The sequence below is a fragment of the Dipodomys spectabilis genome, unplaced genomic scaffold, assembly GCF_019054845.1.
Source record: "Dipodomys spectabilis isolate Male_0828 unplaced genomic scaffold, ASM1905484v1 ptg000137l, whole genome shotgun sequence".
In the NCBI taxonomy this organism is placed as follows: Eukaryota; Metazoa; Chordata; class Mammalia; order Rodentia; family Heteromyidae; genus Dipodomys; species Dipodomys spectabilis.
The window spans coordinates 11,835,856-11,854,110 of record NW_024870814.1 but is presented as its reverse complement, the minus strand read 5'-3'; the positions used below and the strand labels follow the sequence as shown (position 1 = coordinate 11,854,110).

The 18,255-nt window shown below is 38.3% G+C and overlaps 2 pseudogenes and 1 gene segment (V, D, J or C); 2 read left to right on the top strand and 1 right to left on the bottom strand.

The window, feature by feature from the left end:
- LOC122116639 overlaps positions 1-11,050 on the bottom strand; it is a 1,030,500-nt pseudogene extending 1,019,450 nt beyond the window's left edge.
- On the top strand, positions 10,945-11,890 carry LOC122116638 (annotated as a pseudogene).
- A 4,901-nt stretch (positions 11,891-16,791) lies between these two features.
- LOC122116666 lies at positions 16,792-17,589 on the top strand. The segment is given in 2 exon segments: positions 16,792-16,877; positions 17,244-17,589. Coding segments are annotated over 2 exon segments (381 nt in total).
- The last annotated feature ends 666 nt before the right edge of the window (positions 17,590-18,255 follow it).

Sequence of the window (18,255 nt, the reverse complement as noted above, 5' to 3'; positions counted from 1 at the left end):
GGATATTTTAAGCAGGAATTGTCTTTAATAAAAAGAACAGATTTATTGCTTCAGATTTTATTCATTCATTTTCTGATATAATATTTCATTAACATACATATGCACTTATTAATGGTATTCTAGGATTCTCCATATATATCATTTATATGCATTGATCTTCCACTTTTCTTTTGTGTTCAATCTCCTGACATCTGCCCCTGTGCCCTTTCCAGCCCCACAGAATCACGCTTCTATTTTATTTTTTTCAGTTTGCTTGAGTAAGATACAGTATACATATGGTATTTGTTTTGACTATTTTTTAAAAAGATGTGCTCTAGTTCCATACATTTTGCTGCAGATTGTAGGATTTCCTGATTCCTTATGCTTGTCATATGTATATAACATATATATATATATATATATATGTATATATATATATATATATATAGTCATATATATATGGACCACTTTGTCTCTACTTTCACATCTCTTGTAGGGTACTTCACTGAATTGAATTTTTCACTAGTATGAACAGTTTCACAATAAATAAAGGCATGCAGAAACACCTTTATAAACGTCACGTTGTATAATGGCTTTTTTTTCTTTTGCATAAACACCTAGGAGCTAGGTGGCCAAATCATCTGGTAAGTCTATTTTTATATTTTTAGTAACCTCTTACAGTCATCCATACTGGAACTGATACTTCTGTCCCTACCAACTGAGCTAGCCTAGTGTTGAAAATTTATTTCAAGGGAGATGGGAATGATGTGTATTCTCCCTTTCTCTTACTCTATTGGATTATGCATTTGTCTGTTCTGTTCTAACTGGTCCATAACTGGTCCATAGGAATAAACTATGAGTGTGCCAAAGTCCTGTAGTTAAAACTTTACATTTCATGTATTAAAGATAGACCTAGGAAAACCTAGAAGATGGACATTTATTAAGGAAAATCACCCAAAAGCAAATATGGGTCCCATGACAATTTTCAATAGTCAGGTTAAACTCATTAGTACATCAGTAGTAATCTCAAGCACATTACTTTCTTTAAAAGTCTTTAAATAAAATACAGTTTTGGGGTCCACCATTATAAATAAGGCCCTAGATTACATTTGAGATTTCTGGAAGAGAACCACTAAGTGGTTTTTGGTTTCCACAGCATTTGAATTGAGATGAGCAACTTTTGTTGGTAAAGAAAATGTTTGATGTTTATTATGCAGGCATTCCTTTCTCCTGCTGTTTTCCAAAATATGAGTTTATATGTGACCAAGTATGCATTGCATTTTCATCCAAGATTAAAAGTGTGGATTGGGGTAGAAATAACACTTGCAGCCAGACATAAACAGATGGATCCTGAAGAGATAAACATGGAGATATAGTCCACACAGAGAAAGGCTGGAGCCTCAGACATCAGGGGCCCTTCCACAGGCTGATTAACCTTGGTCTCATTGGACCTGGTTCTAGAACTTTTGCAGGAATCTACCCCTTAAGATTTCCCAACAGTGTTAATTATTTGACATTCCAGAATGTGCACTTTTCTGCTTGCTATTCATATTTATAAGCAGCAGCAAGAGTACCATTCAACCCAGGAGCCTGGGAAGCCAGTTTACTCCAAGAGTGTCATCTAAACCTCCTTTATGTTGGGAATCACCATATTATCTCAATGGACCTGCCAGAAGAAGCCAATATTCATGGCCCTACTTGGTCAACCTCTGTGACTTTATTTAAAAAACCATGGAATGAGGTCATCATTCATATTTTAATACGTGTTTTATCCACTTCTGTCACAATCAATATCACTACAAATGCCAAATAGCTGATCCGTCTTAGTCCAAGGTATGATGCTCTGCACTTTTATTAAATTAGTAGATATCTAGAGAATGTCCTAGATTCCATATTTTAGTAAACTTTTACCCCAGCAAATGCAATATTTTAAGAAAAGATGTTTGATATGAAAAGCAGAATAGCTAATATCTATGTACATATGACCATATAAGATGATGTTAAGCAAAATAAACTCCAAGATATGGAAACAAGAGGTTTTCCTTTGTTGTTGTTTTTAATGTACTATGTGATTTCTTTTTTCTTTTGTGTTTTTTCTTATGGTTTATCCCCTGTTGTCATTGTATTTGCTTTTGGTACCCTAGATATTGTATGTAGGTATATCTGAGTTAGAGAAGGGAAGGGGAAACAACAAAATGGTGAGACGAAGGACAAAGGGAAAACCAATAAAATAGTGATACAAGACAATATATTGGAAATGGACTGTATAACTTGGGGAGGGGATTGGTAGGGAGAAAAAATTGGAGAAAAATAGGAAGTGGATAACATATGTAATTGTAATCCCACTGTACATCACTTTGACAATAAAATTAAATTTAAAAAGAAAAAGGGGAAAAAAAAGAAAAGATGTTGGCAACATACTAAGTTTTTGGCTAATTAACACTAATATACTAATAATAACAGTAATAAACTAATTTTTGTTCTTGGATGCTAAAGTTCAAATTCATAATTATTTCTAAATAGCATTATCCAATTCCTTGAAAGCATAATAGAATAAAGATTTATTATTATTATTATATTATTATTTTATCATTATTTATTATTATATTTATTATTATATTGATAAACTATTAAGACAAAATAATTGAGTCCTTTCTGTTCTTGGAATATTTCAATACAAACTTGTTGCCATAGCTTGATTACATGATAGTGTATATGATCTTAAATGGTCATTTCCTTTTTTTGTCTCTTTTCCAGATCTAACAAATCCACATGCTGGAGACTAGACCAGTGACCGGCAACAAAAGCAAGAAGCTGTGTCCTTCCTGGATTGGGCAAATCATTGCAATTGTGAACTTCTCTAAGCACTAACATAAATTATATGATGTTTGGAAGAATTTGATACATACCATTGTTTTGAAATTCTGACTATCAATGCAAGATATGTATAAATACAGATGCATATTTATGAAAACTGATTTGCATAACTACAAATAATTGAAATAATTGTGAAGAGAAAGAATGCAGAGACAAATATAAAAGTATGTAAATAAATAGAATACAATTACTTCTATCAAGGAAACTTAGAATAGGAACAGATAATTTGCATGTAATTCATGCACATCAATAAATATCAGAGGAACAGCAAAGGGAATTGCATATAGCATGTGATATTAGTGATGGCAAGAAGGCGCACATTAATATTCACATTAAAAGCTAAAAAGTATATTTATACATATAGATTTGTATGAAGTTCTCAATTGCCTGCAGCCTTGCGTCCGTCCACCTGTCTCTGGGAATGCACATCTTAGAGTTTGGACTCCTCTAGGAGGCCTTCATTCATCATATTCACAGGAACCCAGAAAGGGAAAGGGATGCTTAGAAATGTACTTCCTGACGATACTGTGTAACAGAAGTTCAGAGCTGACCACCTTTGAGTGTATATGGCCCAACTCTCAGGAAGCATTGGCCAAGAACATTTCCACATTGATTCCAAATGTCATCAGTAAGTTGCAATCAAATTAAGAAGTTTCATTAAATCACTGGCCAATGAAAAAATAAACTTTTTGCAAAAAATGTGTAAGAAACTCTTCACAAACAAAATTCTTTCTGACAAATAAAAAGCAAACTCAACTAAACATGGATGCAGCATTATTTTTTTCTTATTCACTTTATCCAGAATTCTACAGCATCATCAACACTGAGAGCATGTTGCAAATGTAAAATTATAAATCACCTCAGATCCAGTGAAGGTGAGTCTTTACTTCAGCAAGTTATCAGGTGATCTTTGTTAGGTTTAAGAAATTTTGCCAGAAATTGGTGGCTTACAACTTAGCTACTTAGGAAACAACAGCGATCTAAGGATCAAATCTAGCCTAGGCAGGAATTTCTCTTAACTTCCACCAAAAATCTGGAATTATGCACATGAAAATCTATGCCACATGTTAAAAGGCACTGGTGCTGCTAAAGACAACCCAAGGCAGTGTGATGGGATTCTGGGATGAAAAGAAAAACAATAGGAAAAAAACAGAGACATAGACAGATAGAGAGATAAGGGGGAAGCCCAATGGTCCCAAGGCCCACCTGCACTTGAACCCCAAATGCCCACTGAAAGCATATTTATTTGAATTCACACAAGGAATGTTACCATGGAAACATGCAAAAGTAAAGCATCTATATTAATATTACAATTAATATTACAAAGCAGCATTTGTAAGAGACACTGATCCCCTTATTCTATTGAAACATGAGACTGAAGCCCAAGGGAAAGTCCAGACATGAAGTCTACTTATCTAACCCAAGGTTAAGTTGTCAAGGTCTTTAGTCTAACTTACAAGGTCCCCAGCATAGCTGCCAGCCTAAGGAAAAGGGAGTAGGCAGCCTTCCAGTCTCAACCCTCTTCAGAATTGTCTGTTTTATCCCTTCCATGGCCAGCTCTAAGCGATCTTAGTCCTGTGGAGACAGTATTCCAACATTTCAAAACTTTTCCAGGTTTCACAGCTCCAAGTTCCCTATAAACTGATATTTTCACTGATATTTTCCTTGCTATTGTTTCTCTGGTACTGAGATTTGAACTCAAAACTGCACAAGTGCTCTTCCATTTCAGCTAAACATCCAAATCTTTTCACTTTAGGTTTGTGTGTGTGTGTGTGTGTGTGTGTGTGTGTGTGTGTGTGTGTTTGTGTGTGTTTTCTTCCATAGGTTTTTGTGGTTTTGATTGTCTGTGTCCCATGCCCAGACATTAGTTCAGTCATTAAAATTTTCTTCTGTTCCACACTAGAAAAGATGGCTGATGTAGGAATATGCAGGTTTATGGAGCAGAGTAATCTGAAGTAGACTTTAGCTCTTAGGTAAGGGAATATCCCAGTTCCTGAAGGTGAACTGAAAGATTGACCCCCTACCCTATTGTCTCAGGCCCATATATATGCCAGGCAAAAATCTCAGGTATGTGTGAACTTGTTTGAAGTGCAGGTAGGGCAATCCACCTAAGCCCAGCTGTAAACATCCCATTGTGGGCCCAACTGAAAGGCCCCCACCTTTCCTGACCTAGTGGCTTTTTCATTCACCTCTGCCTCCTTGCTCAGAACTCCTATAAAAACCCAGCTCCTTTCCCAACTCTTTGGCACAATCTCCAAATGCAGAAGGTCTGTGCCCCTCGCTGTTCCTGAATATAGTCCTCACCTGTTAATGATTGAGTCCAGCCTATTCCTTTCCCATTTTCCATTTTTCTAACATGAACAATTTGTGCTAAAATAGAGGCATAAATGTTATCCAAATACTTAGGTGACTTTCAGCTCAGAAAGCTGCAATGATCACAAAGGTGTACATGTAGCCTAGTATTTCAGGATATAAAGAGCCAGTTAGAATAAATTAAACTTTGCCAGAAAACCAGGGGGACATGCAGGTACAAAGAACAAAGAAAAGGGTTATTGCTGGTGAGAGGAGGTGAGAAGTGCCAGTTTTGTATCAGGTGAACTTTTATAACCTCTGGGTTTGGGGGACCTCACTGCATTATGTGGTCATAGCTATCCCAATGGAGTGCCCTCTCAGATGACCATATAACCTGTGAGGTCTAGGAGATCTTGCTTCCTTATATGGTAATAGCTATTCCAAAGGAGCTTTCTCTGGGGAAAGGGGGTTGGGGCTAATCATTCACTGCCTTTACTACATAGGCCTAGTGTTGCCTAGGGAAAAAGCATGCCAAGCTATGAGAGAGGAGGCTTCTGGGCTAACAGAGCAAATATCTGATGTTAACTGTCCTAGACCTTGGTGGTGCGAAAGCACATTCAGGAGTGGAAGACAGCAATTCATTTATATGGAGTTGAAAGCAGATATACACTGGGTAAATTGTAAATTGCAGACCATGACACTATAGCTCACATACTGTATTTTTATACTTTCATTGTTATTCAATTTAAAATAATTAGGTTTCTATAATCATCTTTTAATTATCTATCTATCTTTCTATCTATCTATCTATCCATCCATCCATTCAGCCATCATTCATCTACCTCTTTAGCTGAATAACTATCTACTTTGCTAGCTATCATCAGTCTTAAATTTTGTTCCATCTCTGGGCAAACGCATAATTGTGTTCATATTTAACAATTAAAAAGTTTCTAGACACAATTTAAATAGGAAATTAATCAAAATAATGAATTATACATTTCTGGGTCTATTTTTCCCTGAAAAGATTGGCTTACATAAAAAGTCAGTATGAAAAGCATGTCATGGACAACAATTAAATCATAATTTACTCTATTTATAGTGTAAAGTCTGATCCTGGATGACGAGCAGACTCCACCTTCCTAGCAGCAAAGTCTCTGACCAGTACCTGCATTACCTAGGCAACTGACACAACTGGAAGAAGTAACATCTGCATCCACTGAGGTCACATCTGGATTTGATGTGGCCACACTTTTCCTGCCCTACCCTAGATAAGGCCTAGCCCAGGGCCAGACCCTCTCTTTCCCAGGCCTTTCCCAGCCACATGGAAGTGCCAGCTGGAACGATTAATAAAAAAAAATCTGCCCCTTACCTCAATACCACGTGTGTGGTGTGGTTTTTACTTTGCCTCTTCTTTAAGAACCTAACATATAGGATATGAATTCAGTTGGTTCTCTGGACTCCATGGAAAAACATCTTCTGCAAGCACAGCTGTGCTACCCTGGGTCATGTCTAGGGCACCTTGAAGAATACAGGTCTGTGCTGAGATACTAAAGTTAATTAGCCTTGCAGCTGTGCTCCTCCCTCCCAGACCCTGATTTGCCCATGTCCAGAGCACAGCCCACTGCCTGGAGCACTTCTTGTAAGGCAGCTCACACCTTATGTAGAAATCAATTCTCCCAATCAGCATACAGCATGGTCAGAAAGGCATCTGCTCAGCTCCTGGGCTCCTGCTGCTCTGACTCACATGTAAGGAAAGAAAATGCATAGATTCACCCAGCTCATTGTAACCAACACTGCTTCAAGGAAGTTCTCTAAGTAATGCATAACTATAGGTTGTCTTTTAATGTTTTCAGTGCCAGGTGTTAGATTTGACATCCAGCTGACCCACTCTCTATCCTTGTCTGCAGCTCTAGGAAACAGAGTTATCACTTTCAGAAACAGTCAGGGCACTGGTAGTTAAGCTGGAATCAGCAGACATCAAGAAAAACTTCTGTTCGCTTTAGTCTAAATGTAATGTAAATAAAATGACATAATTTTGCATATAAAATTACTGAGACTCTCTTGCATATCTCTGTTGAGATAAACATTTAACATAACAAAACAAAACCAGAACTTCAAATGAAAATCTTGCCAGGTGTTATGTCATGACATTGCCACTAGTGGGAAATAAAACTCCACAAAGAGAAAAAAAATGATCCTTGACTTTAGGAACCCTGGGAAAGCATGGCTGATGCTGCCTCCTTATAAAACGGAGTTTGAAGCTAGGGAGCATTCTGCCATGCTTTCATAACACTCATGGCAACTGGGACTATAATTACGGGGGGAGTGTGTATGTCATGTTTCCTAATGTACAGGTTGCTGACTATTCCATATTTTATTTTGTGAATTGTAATCACTTTACAAGGCTGACACTTCCACCATGATTTTTATACGGAACTCATTACGTACAGGTCAGCAAGGTTAGGGAAGGAGGGTGGACTTTGCAGACATGCAGCTCTCATGAGAACATATGCACACACCATGCTCAGTTGTGGGAGATGAGAAGAGGCTGCAGTGTCAGTGCCGACCCTAGTGGGTCCCCAGAGTCCTCTGCAGTGAGCAGGTCACTGCTTGTCCTCTTCATGATGCTCAGGATGAGAGTGAGGAAAGGCCATGTGGTGGTGACTATCCATTGTTCCCTAGAGTGTTTTCTCAGGTCAAAATTTAAAATGACCAGATATACAATTAAACTTTGTATTATTAATATGTTAATAACTATGTTATTACATATAAACAGTCATATAGCTTCTATGTTCATTTTTATTTAAATTCTTCCTTTCTTTTTCATTATTAATATTTTTTTTTGTCAAAATACCGTACAGATGGATTACAATTACATGAGCAAGGTAATGTGTGCATTTCTTATCAAGCATTATTGCCTCTACCTTTGTTTCCCCTTACCATCCCTGCCCTCCCATATCCCTACAGATACAAAGTTGTGAAGTTAATTTTTGGATATAGAATCTTGTACATATCATTGCTGCAATGGGTCTATCTTTATCCCTATTTAAACAATAGTCCCCCTTTCTAATCTGGTAGAAGTTATATTAAGTGAAGTAAGCCAGGCCCAAAGAAACATAGGTCCCTTGGTTTCCCTTATTTGCAATAACTAGAATATGTCTGAGACAAGCAAAAATGGTCAGACAAGTTGATGTTAGGCAAAATGAACCCCAAGATAAAGACTCAAATAGTTTTTCTTTCTTGCTATTGTTTCTAGCATATTTATAAGATGATTCTTTGTTGCTTTGTATGTCCCTCCCCCGTGGTATAACCCCTGCTTTCACTGTATTTGATCCTGGTATAATTTGTGGAGGGGAAGGGAAAAAACAAATTGTTTAAATGGGGATACAGGTGGACCCATTGCAACAATGAGATGTAAAAGATGCTATGTCGAAAAACGAACTTTACAATTTTGGCATTGCGGGGGGTGAAGGGAGGGAAGTTGAGGGCGGTGGAGATGGGAAGGGATGGTAAGGGGAAACAAGGGGAAACAAAGGAGGACACAACAATGCTTGATAAGAAATGTACTCATTATCTTACTCATGTAATTGTAAACCCTCTGTACGATATTTTCCCATTTAAAAAATTTTTAAAAAAAAGAAAGAAATTGGCTTCAGTGGATTTTGGACCATCCTGAAGACACTGAAGACTCTCCACTGCATCCCAGCCACCTTTCCCACAGAGTCAGCCCTTCCCTGAAGTCTGGGTCTCTCAGAATTTCAACAAGGTCCCAGACCTAATTCAGGTTCATGGCTCAGCCTATAAGCACTTCCTTCTTGCCTCATAGAAAGCAGTCTTGATCTCCTTCTGTTCCCACATCCTTACCCTCGTTTCTCAGCCAGGAGCTCCTTCCCTCACAACTAAGCCAAACTACAATTCTGGTTTGAGACCACTATTCCATGTATTCCAGTGCCTGAAGTCTGTGTGGACTGGAAATTCACCAGCCAGAAGTCTGCACTTGATAAATCAGCCCTGGAGCATGGCTCTTGAGATTGTATATACATATATATGTATATATAATATATAATATGTAATATATTATTGTAAAGATACTGTACAAAGGGGTTACAGTTACACGAGTAAGGCAATGAAAATTTCCTATCAAGCATTTTTACAAGGCTCTCGAGATTTTAGAGACTGGCTTCTATCAATCCACACAAATAGATGTTCTTAGGATCTTCCTTCCTCATCCTATTAATATGTCCCCTATAATTTACCAGGTGGCCTTCACTCTTACCCAGCAGCCAGCTGCCTTTTTCTTGGTTTTTGAGTACCCACTTTGTCTTGCAGTGCATGGTAGAGCTGAAGTCAATAGCAGCTACTTGGGAAACCATGTGATAAGATCAGAAGTGAAATATCAGAAGAGTGAAAGGGATGGGTAAAACTATTAGGTAGGACAAAATTGCAAAGTACTTCTTGGATCAGTTATGTTAGTATGTACTGAGGAGAGCATCGATGTTGTAGAAGCTAAGGATGATCCAAACACAACTCAGATGCAGATTATATAGTGAATGATATTGAAGAGAGATCCTACAGTATTGGATGATGTGCCTTTCATGCTGATCTCCATGTGGGTGGGGGCTATTTACTTCATTATAGTTTCACTGCCTCTGGTCAGTTGTTCCCAAGCTGAAGATGTCCTCTCCATACTGTGTGGCTTCAGTTAATTGTCCTCACTCTTGACAACACTGTATTTTATACCTTCTGAATCTTCTTGGGTCATATGGTCCTAAACAATCATTAAAAACTGCTTTACTGTCTGTTGGTGGTAGTTTATGCCGGTAACACCAATTACACAGAAACTGGAGATCTGAAGCTCTTGGTTGGAAGCCACCTTGGTACAAAAGTCCATAATTACCTTACCTTCAATTCACTACCAAAAAATCTGGAATTGAAACTGTGGCTCAAGTGGGAATGCACCAGCCATGAACACAAAAGTTCAGGAAACCTCTTAGACCCGAAGTTAATTCTCCAGTCCTAGCATGCAAAATATTGCTTTAGTAGCCAGGCGCAGGTGGCTCATGCCTGTAATCATACCTACTCAGGAGGCTGAGGTCTGAGGATCATGGTTCAAAGCCAGCCCTTGCAGGAAAGGCCATGAATCTCTTCTCTCCAATAAGTCACTGAGAAAACAGGAAGTGGCACTGTGGCTCAAGTGGTAGAGTGCTCAACCTGAGCTGAAGAGTTGAGGGACAGCACCCAAGCCCAGAGTTCTATGACCAACAAATACACACACATATATATCTATATATATATGTATATATAGATATAGTTTTACTTAGGATCTAAAAAATGTAACTTGAAAGATTTTCAGGCTAAAGGAACACAGTGAAGTTAAAGTGGTTGAGCCCTTGTGTTAGAGAACACCTCAGCATCTGAGAGGGAACAATTTCCATTAAGATAACAGACATAAACGTCCTCTAAAAATTTATTAAATATCTAGGACAACAGTGCATATGCTCACCAAGCTAGCTAGGATACTATGTATCTTCCTAAGAATAAGTGGGAAATGTCTAATGTGAGCTGTCCTGTCCTAGAGGGAGGTGATGATGAAGAACCTTCAGAAGCCGACTAGGGGGCGGCTATGGCAGCTGCGCGGCTGCCATGGAGCATGCGCCGGGCTTTGAATGAGCAAGGTTGAGATGCAGCCCTCCGTTGAACCGTCGACCCTGAGCTCAAGGAAGCGACTGGCGGCGCGTGCTTGTGCCTCATGTGCGCGCAAGTGGCCTGTGGCAGCTGGGAGCCTCCGGGCGGGCTGGGAGGGGGAGGGGCAGGTTTTGATTCCCACCATGGCCATCACTCAGTTTCGGCTATTTCAAGTTTGTACCTGCTTAGCAACAGTATTCTCATTCCTAAAGAGATTAATATGCAGGCCTGGCAGAGGAAGAAAATTAAGTGGAGACCAAATAACTTTGCCAACTACAGTTGATTATTCTTCAGTTCCAAAGCAGACAGATGTAGAGGAGTGGACCTCCTGGGATGAAGATGCACCCACAAATGCAAAGGTTGAAGGAGGGAACGGCAATGTGGCATCACAACAAAATGCTTTGGACCAACTGGAACCTGACTATATTAAGGACATGACACTAACTATAAGGAAAACTCAGAAAATTGTTATTAAGAAGAGAGAACAGTTAAATGTTGGCATCCCAGATGGTAGCACAGGTTTCTCCAGTAAACTAGCAGCTACACAAGATATGCCTTTTATTCATCAGTCGTCTGAATTGGGTGACTAGACACTTGGCAAGAAAATACTAATGCATGGGAAGAGGAGGAAGATGCAGCCTGGCAAGCAGAAGAACTTCTGAGGCAGCAGAAAATAGCAGACAGAGAAAAGAGAGCAGCAAAACAACAAAGGAAGAAAATGGAAAAGGAAGCACAGAGGCTAATGAAGAAGGAACAGAACAAAATTGGTGTGAAACTTTCATAACAAATACTCTTCAAATGTCATTGTGCCAGTAGGAGAAATGTGAGCTCCACAGCCCATACAATATTTGTATGGATTTAAGAGTATTTATGGAATACAAATACACTGCTTGATTTTACTGCATTCATCAGGCCATTCAGGAGACCAAGATTCTCCCAAAGTACTTGGAACTCGTAGTGATTGAGACTCAAAAGGACAGAACAGATGTACGCAACTATTTTCTTCAACATTCTCCAGACATACAACATTGTTTGCTGTAGAAAAATTATTACAAATGGAATACGCCAGTACCTCTTAAGCAAGTATTTCTAGCTAAATAAATGGGTGTAAATAATTTTATGGAGGAAAAGAAATCCGCTATCTATTATGTTTTCCTTCAATGTGTATAATTATAAAATAAATAATTCTACTAAAACAAAGAGCCTTCAGAAGAAAAGGACACCAGTTATTTATAAGTAATGTACAGGGCACTAACCCTAACAGCAGCAGATAGACTATACACCTCAGACCATGAAACCTAATTGCACATATACATTTTTGTTAGCATTTTCCCAATTACCTATGGTTTAACTCCTTTTTAAATATTTTTATTAATATATCTTTAAGTAGTTGTACAAAGAAGTTCTCATTCTGCAAAACAGTATATGAGTACAAGGTGTCTGACAACATTGTCACCCATCCTGACTAAACCAACCCTTCTCTCACTAATTTTTAAATTTGAGATTAGGTGATTACATAAATTTCACAGTATTGTGGAATAGTGATACTTAAAGTCACAAACATTATAACCTTCACAAGGCAAATTGTCATTATCATGGTCTATAAAGTTTGTGAATTCTATGAGCTTTGACAATACAAATTCACATATACTTTTGAAGTATTATCTTTTATTAAGAATTTGGATATTTTTCTTTAACTACCTATCCATTTTCTTGACTATCTTTCCACCTCCACATGCATTATCACTTTTATAACACTTGTGTCTGGGTAATAATGATCCTTATTAATCATATTCTAGGAATTGTGTGTCATAAAATCCACTGTTAACAAATGCAGAGGAATTAAAAAATTAACTTGCCTTGGAAATGATTATCTCTGAGTGACTTACATTAAGGAAAAAACTAGCAAATTTTAGATAATGTTAATTAGATTGTTATTCTTCTCACAGGAGACACACCATTTTTTTCCTCATCAGAGTCAAACACATGCTCTAGAAACAAAGTGGAAATCTGGGGTCTTTAGGTCTGTTCTTTGTCACTAAGATATGCCAGTCTGCAACTGCACCCAGCCCTGCCCAGCCCTGCTGATTCGCATGTGCCCATAGCACAGTCTACTTCTTCATATGCTGCTCACGACCTGAGCAGGAGGTTTTAGTCGGCACACAGCACAGACATGAGGTCCCTTCCTCAACAACAGAGCCTCTTGATGCTCTGGCTCCCAGGAAAGGCAGGATACTATCAAGGATTTCTCATGCTGTGTTAACAGAGCTGCTTGGCTCTTTATGGATATATTTGGATAGTAGAATTAACTAAACAGATAATGTTTTCCATATGTCCATTGTCAGGTGCAAGATGTGACATCAGGTTGACACAAGAAACACCCAAGTCTATATTTCTGGAAGACATAGTTACTATCACTTGCAAGGCCAGTCAGGGTCTTAGCAATAGCTTATTTTGGTACCAGTTCAAACCAGGGAAATCTCCAAAGGTCCAGATCCTTTATGCAACTGGTATGTAATCTGGAGTACCATCAAGGTTCAGTGGCATGGATCTGGGACACAATTCACTCTCAGTATCAGCAGCCTGCAGCTTGAAGATGTTGCTACTTTTTCATTTTTTATTTTCACTTTTTATTACTGTCAACAGAGTTGTAGTTGCCCTTCCACAGTAATACAAGTCATAACAAACGTCACAGAGACGCAGAAGTGAGAGGCTGGGCTGCCCCAGCTGCTCTTCCTGGTGCCTCCACCAGTTGACAGAGCTTCTCAGATCCAGCCAGACTTTTGAGATTATGGGAAAGTATTGCGGAAAAAGTCATGGAGGCATCCTCACACCATAATTCTCTGTCTTTCTGCTCATCTCAAGCAGCACACACAATGCCTATTATGACTTACGAGGCATATGCATCTGTACTCATGTGTAGCTCAGATTGTGTTAATAATTTGCAGTCACCCAATAAAGAAGAAACACTTTTCTGTAGGTCAAAGCAGATTTTTTGTATGTTTTTCCATTGTAAAAATACTGTACAGAGTGGTTACCATTACATGAGCAAGTTAATTAATGAGTATATTTCCTATCAAGCATTGTTGCCTCCTCCTTTTTTTTTCCCTACCATCCCTTCCCTCCCACCTCCACAACCACACCCTCCCACCCCTGCAAAAGTTGTAAAGTTCGTTTTTAACATAGTGTCTTGTATATCTCACTGTTACAATGGGTCAACTTGTATCTCTTTTTAAGTATTTTGTTTTTTCCCTTCCCCTACCTGAATTACAGGAGGGCATATAGAAGATGCAAGGCTAATACAATATAGTTTGAGAAAAAGATTTTGAAAAATAATTTTATAGGATAAAGTCATTAAAAATTTTAAAACAGGGCTGGGAAGGTGGCTCAGTGGTAGAGCGCTTGCCTTGCATGCTCGAGGCCCTGGGTTCGATTCCTCAGCACCACATAAGCAAAAAGAAAAAAGCCGGAAGTGGTGCTGTGGCTCAAGTGGTAGAGCGCTAGCCTTGAGCTGAAGAGCTGAGGGACAGCACCCAGGCCCAGAGTTCAGGACCCACGACCGGACCCCCCCAAAAAAAATTTTAAAAAAATTACTGATTGCCACAGTAAAATCTAATTTGAAATAAAATATAATGTTTTTGTATATGCACACATTGTGTAATGATCTAAAGGAGTTCATTAACTATTTAGTTCATCATCTGAAACATTTTTTATTTTTGTGTAGTCAACTTGTTTTCTTTAGGAAATTAGATCTTTATGACAACTTATATCTAGTTATACCTCAACAATACATGCAAAATTGTAATCTAAGTATCAGAAAATTAATATCTTTTTCATGCTGAATATCACGTTAATTATTATTATTTCTCAATGCCACTTTTGGAAGTCGAATGGAATCATGAATTTGCTATTAACTTAAAAAATATAAAGAAAAATAATAAAGATTTTGTACCTTTATCTTGGAAAGTTAGGTCCGAATTTTTTGTTGCTTGATCTTCTCAAAATAAACTACTCTCTTATTATTTTTACTTCTTATTGTTATTGTATAGGTGATGTACAAAGTGATTACAGTTACATAAGACAGGTAATAAGTAGATTAATTTTTGAACAGTGTCACCACTTCCCCCATTTTCTCCCTTTTCTTCCTCCTGTTCCTTGCCCCAATAGTTGTGTAGTTCATTTTCAACAGTGTCTAGTGAGTATTACTGCTGCATTTGTTGACCATTTGTCCCACCATTCCTATGGCACCCCTTACTCTCTTCAAAATAAAACAAAAAAAATTTATATACAAGACAAGGTTACAGAAAACAAAAACAGCCAAAAAGGAGTTAAAAAAAATGAAAAGCAAAAAACAAAAGATGTAAACCATAATTTTAATTGATTATATATATATATGTATATATATACATATATACATATATACATATATACATATATATATATATATATATATATATATATATATACACATCCATTGAAGCTTTTTTTGGGTGTGAAAATATTGTACAGAAGGGTTTAATTACATGGGCAAGGTAATGAGTACATTTCTTATCAAGCATTATTGCCTCCTCCTTTCTTTAATTTTCTCATCTACACACAAGCGCCACATCCCCCTCTGCCCCCAGCCAAATTTGTAAAGTTCTTTTTTGCCATAGCATCTTGTACATCTCACTTTTGCAATGGGTCCACCTGTATCCCTATTTAAACAATTTTTTCCCTTCCCCTCCACAAATTATATCAACATCAAATGCAGTGAAAACAGGAGTTATACCGTGGGGTGGGACATACAAAGCAACAAAGAAATCATCTTATAAGTATGCTAGAAACAATCACAAGAAAGAAAAAAAATATTTGAATCCTTATCTTGGCGTTCATTTTGTCTAACATCAATTTGTCTGACCATTTCTTCTTGTCTCAGACATATACTAGTAATTGCAAATAATGGAAATCATGGAACCTATGTTTCTTTGGGCCTGGCTTACTTCACTTAGTATAATTGTTTCCAAGTCTTTCATTTCCTAACAAATGGGGCAATGTCATTTTCTGATGGAGGCATATAATTCCATTGTGTGTATAACCACATATTCTTGATCCATTCATCTTTTGAGGGCATCTGGGTTGGTTCCAAATCTTAGCTATGGTAAATAATGCTGCAATAAACATAGTTGTGCTGGTAGCTTTAGTATGGTTTTGTTTGTGATCATTTGGGCAAATGCTCAAAAGTGGGATTGCTGGGTAATAGGGCAGCTCTATGTGGAGTCTTTTGAGAAACCTCCATACTGCTTTCCAAAGTGGTTGAACAAGATTACAGTCCCACCAACAGTGTAGTAAAGTTGCCTTCTGTCCTCATTCCCTTCAGCATCTGTTGATATTAGAGTTCTGGACTTTTCAGTAAATGGTGCTGGGAAAATTTGTTAATCAGTTGTAGAAAACTAAAGCTAGATCCTTATATATCACTCTGTACCAGGATCAACTCCAAATGGATCAAAGACCTTGGAGTCAAAGCAGACATTCTGAAAACATTACAGGATGGATTCGGAGAAAACCTAGGTCTCCTGGGTACAGGCTGAAATTTTCTTAAAAGAGACCCAGAAACACAACAAATCAAAGAAAGTTTGGACAAATGGAACTGCAAGAAATTCCAGAGCTTGTGCATGGCAAAGGACGTAGCTAGCAAGATCAATAGATACAACGGACAAGGGTTTCATATCTAAAATAAACTTAGAACTAAAAAAATTAAATGCCCCAAAAACAAATCCCCAAAGAAACAACTGCCCGCTAAATAAGTGGGCTAAAGACTTAAAGAGAAACTTCTCTGAAGAGGAAAGAAGGATGGCCAATACACACCATTCCTTTTTTCTTTTCTTACACTGTTAGATCCACCTGGCAATTTGTATATTGCTCCCTAAGGAGGATCTTCCTTTTTAAGTCTGAAATAAAAGCTCAGCTCTGAACTTGCGTTGACCTGTCTAGACTCCTCATTTGACTCCTAAAAATGAAGTCCTTGTCTCAGCTCCTGTGGCTGTTAATGCTCTGGATCCATGGTAAGGGCAAAGGGAGGTGAGGAATCAGAGTGGGTGGGAGGGTGAGCTCTCATGGACCAGTGGTAACTTATCCATGTGTTAGATGTTCATGATAGGGCAATGAGGTTTAGGTCTGAGAGAGTGAGGAACAGTCCAGAAAGACTAGAACCTGTGCTTGAGTGATGACTCTGCTAGGTGGGAATACTGCTGTTGACTCCTAGAGACACTTTTCTGCTGCAAGAATATCACTTTTAATACTAAGTATTTTAAATTAAAAATCAAATCATGAATATGAATAAGAGGAAACATATATAAAAATAAAAGTAATGCATGCATGGCTCTCTATGGTTATATATAATCTTGCTCTCGGCCTTATTCTAATTTCAGGATCCAGTGGAGATATTGTGATGACCCAGACTCCAAGGTCCTTGCCTGTCACCCTGGGAGAGCCAGCCTCCATCTCCTGCAGGTCTAGTCAGAGCCTTCTGCATAGCAATGGAAACACCAATTTGCATTGGTTCCTACAGAAGCCAGGCCAGTCTCCACATCGCCTGATCTATTTGGTTTCCAAACGAGCATCTGGGGTCCCAGACAGATTCAGTGGCAGTGGGTCAGACACAGATTTCACCCTGGCAATCAGAAGGGTGGAAGCTGAGGATGTTGGAGTTTATTACTGCATGCAAACTACACATCTTCCTCCCACAGTGATACAGCCTTGAACAGAAACCTCCCATCTGGCTGGGTGAGCTGCCCTCATGGCTGGCTGGTCTGGGGAGCAACCCAGCAGATTGTGTGAGTCTGACTAGGAGGAAGATATTGAGGTCAATATTAGAGTCACTCTGAGTAGAGGTGAAGAGTTTATGACAATACAACAAAATGCAATCTAAAACAACCAGGATAATTACCTGAATATAAAGACCAGATAAACCATTAGGTATTTATTGAAAAATGCAAGTCTCTCTTCAGTAATATCATAGCCAACCAGAAATCTAAAAATCAAATGTCTGTCGTGATTATTATTCTCTCTGTGATGAAATTTGTAATACTTCCTTTCAGCACACACTAGCCTACAACTTATGCCAGAACCTGGAAACCCAATTTTGCCTTTTCTAGCTTCTACTCTGTATGTTCATCAAACCCTGCCTGACCATCAAGCCATCATCAGAGTTTGATTAGTGTGTCTTGGCTGGATCAACCTGGGGAAGATACAAAATTGCAGAAAGCACAGTATTCTCTGCTTCTATGTACTGGGGCTCTGGCTCTACTTAAGAGAGTGGTGTGTGGTGAAACCCTGTAGTATGGTTCATAGGTCCCAGAAGTCTGAGACTGCGCCCTTTTTCAATGGGTGCTATCTTCATCTGTTCAACCTCTATGTCTTTATATAAACAACCATGTCAAA